Here is a 3,001-nt window from a genome sequence, read left to right as displayed (position 1 = left end):
TAAAAAGTTTATCAAAATTATAATTGTATATATAGCTTATATTACTAAAGTCATGAATTTACGGTACAAATTATTTAAGAAAAATGATATAGTTTTTTAGGCATCTCATTTCAAAATTTGAATTCTGCCATATTGACGGACTCCGTAAACCTGGTGTTAATATGATCTGAATACCATTTTGCCTGATCAGTTTTGTGTGTATAGCGGTCTATTTTAGCTTTATTAAACACGCCTTTTATAAGAAAACTAGCTGTACCCGTTCTCGCTTTGCCGTGATTTAGTTTAAATTAAAAAGTTGAACAAAGATGTGTATTTGTTACATTTAGTTTAACGTTACTACTATCTGTTCAAACAATTTACATATTCAACAATTTGTCTACGAATTTACCTATAAACTTGTTAATCAATCTACCATTTTACCGACTTACCAATTTACCTGTCAACCTATTTACCTATCAACCGATTTCACATGTTCTACCAATTTAACTGTCAACATGTTTATCCGTCTTATTATTTGCTATCTACCAGTTATCCTGTCTACCATTTTACATATCCTCCAATTTACCTGACCATCAGCAATCCAACAAATTACTTTTTTTCCAATTATCTTGTCTACCATTCACCTGTTTATCAATTTACCTGTCTACCAATTTACCTATCGACCTGTTTATCAATACACCATTTTACCTTAAACCAAATTAACTGCTTTCCAATTTACCTGTCATCCCTTCTAAATGTCTACCAATTAACTTGTCATCCGTTCTAAATGTCTACCAATTAACATGTTTAATAATTACCTGTTGAACAATTAAGCTGTTTAACACTTTGTCTACTGATTTATCTATCAACTTGTTTATCAATCTACTATTTTACCGGCCTAAATTTACCTGTCATCCCGTTCTATATGTCTATCAATTAACCTTTTATCCTGTTTATTTGTCTACATATTTGTCTATCTACCAGTTCTTCTCTCTACCATTTTACATATCCTTCAATTTACCTGTCCACCAGTTTACCTCTAATAGAAATAAATTCTCTAATTCACCTTATTTATTTACGCATTATAAAGAAATTAAAGCTCAAATTGATTCTACGTTTTAGTTAGAAAATTATTCGATTTTTTCTCGCCGTAAGAACCATCCTGGGACTTACTAGGACAACAAACATTTTAAAAAAGAATTGGCCAAATTGGTCCAGGGCGTTGTTGAGTTATGCGCTTACCAACACAATTTGCGATTCATCTTTATATATAAGATAAATAAACTTAATATAAAATTCGAACGGTATTAATGTTATCGAGTTTGTGCTAATATATGGCAGATCAATAATATTAATATCGCGGACCTAGCAATGTATTTTGTTGACTATATTAGTTAAATATATTTAACAATGTAGTTGAACATATAGCCTATAGCTAAATCATTTATAATGAATTATCTACCTTTCATTCTTATTCAAATGGCGGACTTAATTAAAAGTATCATCAACCGTGATCGTTTTAACTGTATAATTTTCCGCTTGACAAATGGTAATGCGAATGAAATGAATATCCGATTTGGAATTTCACCTACCGCTACGCATTTTCTAAGGGCGCCCCGAGTAAACTTTCGCCGCGCGCTTTGAGCGATCTGCCACGTCTCTCTTCCCAATCAATGTGCCGGCTCAGCGAATCTATGTTGCGGCGCATAGCAGTCAATTCGGCTTCGACCTGTCGAATTAAACAAATTTTTGATTATTATTTATATTTGAAATATAACCAGAACTTGTATTTATAGTTAGGCACGTGGTACGTTAAATTCCATTTAAAATTTTCTACGAATTTTATACCTCTGCAAACACAATTTGCTATTTTTGTCAATAGCATGTTTGCCCCTAAGCAATTAATACATTGTCAAAACCATTATATGGCTTTAATTAATATTTAACACATTAGATTTATATTTCTCGACATTCAATTAAAGTAATTCAATTGAAATTAATTATTCGCTTGAATAAATGTATCTCAGCGGAATAATATCGATTTCCAACTGGACTTTATAATACATGAATCCCAATATTATAGAGGTATGTATATCTATAATACTATATACACTGTATATTATATAGTGTTTGTTTAAGGTGTGCTATTATTATCTAAACAGTTTGCAATAACATTCAAGCTCATTATTCATGTATTTAATCAAATAGTCATTAGCCAAATGTTTTGGTTATTGAACATCTATTTTTATCGCAGCACAATGGAAACTTAAATTTATATAACTAATAATAGTTATGAGCAAAACGTTAACATTGTTATTGTTTACAAAATAATATGCCAAACGCTCGAATTAAATTAACATATATATTTTAATGATTGTTGGTTATTATATTGCTAATTTAAATACACGATTATAAACAAAGCACTCATGTGTAAATATTTGTTCTACTAATGGGTGTGTATGCGGTACGTAAATATTACATGATGAGTTTATTAAATTAAAAGGATAAATATTAGCCGGGCAACCTATTAATGAGTATGTACAGTTTATAAAGTTAATGCAGATTTGTATTCTTACCCTTAGAGATTTATTAGTCACGTTTTAGAAGATTTTTTACTCGATGCGAGTGTATTATGAATACATTTTGTTCTTGAAAAAGTGATATGAGTAAATAGTTAATCAAAACGCAAAAATAATAATTAATACCTATACGTTACAATGCCAATGCCCTCCTCTGATCATATTGACATGACTTATAAAAACGAATATATTTTGACAATGTATATTTAAATGTACATACACATTCGCATGCAACATTTCGTCCACGTTTGCGAAAAAATTTGCCAATAAATCATTCTAATTAGATTTATCGAATTAGATTTAATTTAATCATTCTAATCGGTTTATCGTTTTTTTCTGAAACGTTGACAAAATATATCCGTTAAGATATAGTCAATATGATCAAAGGGCATATTAAATCATATTTAATCATTTAATAAACATTCGATTTGCAGTGATAGTAA

At 29.8% G+C, this 3,001-nt stretch overlaps 1 protein-coding gene across 1 annotated transcript in view; it reads right to left on the bottom strand.

Moving 5' to 3' along the window:
* Window positions 1–1,573: 1,573 nt before the first annotated feature.
* Window positions 1,574–3,001, bottom strand: part of LOC113388266 — a 12,872-nt gene continuing 11,444 nt past the window's right edge. Inside the window, exon 6 of the mRNA XM_026625663.1 lies at window positions 1,574–1,708. Coding sequence (XP_026481448.1) covers window positions 1,574–1,708 — 135 coding nt within the window. The remainder of the gene's footprint in view (window positions 1,709–3,001) is intronic.

Source organism: Ctenocephalides felis, unplaced genomic scaffold (assembly GCF_003426905.1).
Source record: "Ctenocephalides felis isolate EL2017-DRISC unplaced genomic scaffold, ASM342690v1 CF-g0.4_SCAFFOLD_03572, whole genome shotgun sequence".
NCBI classification, from domain to species: domain Eukaryota; kingdom Metazoa; phylum Arthropoda; class Insecta; order Siphonaptera; family Pulicidae; genus Ctenocephalides; species Ctenocephalides felis.
This window is presented reverse-complemented; position numbering and strand designations above follow the sequence as displayed.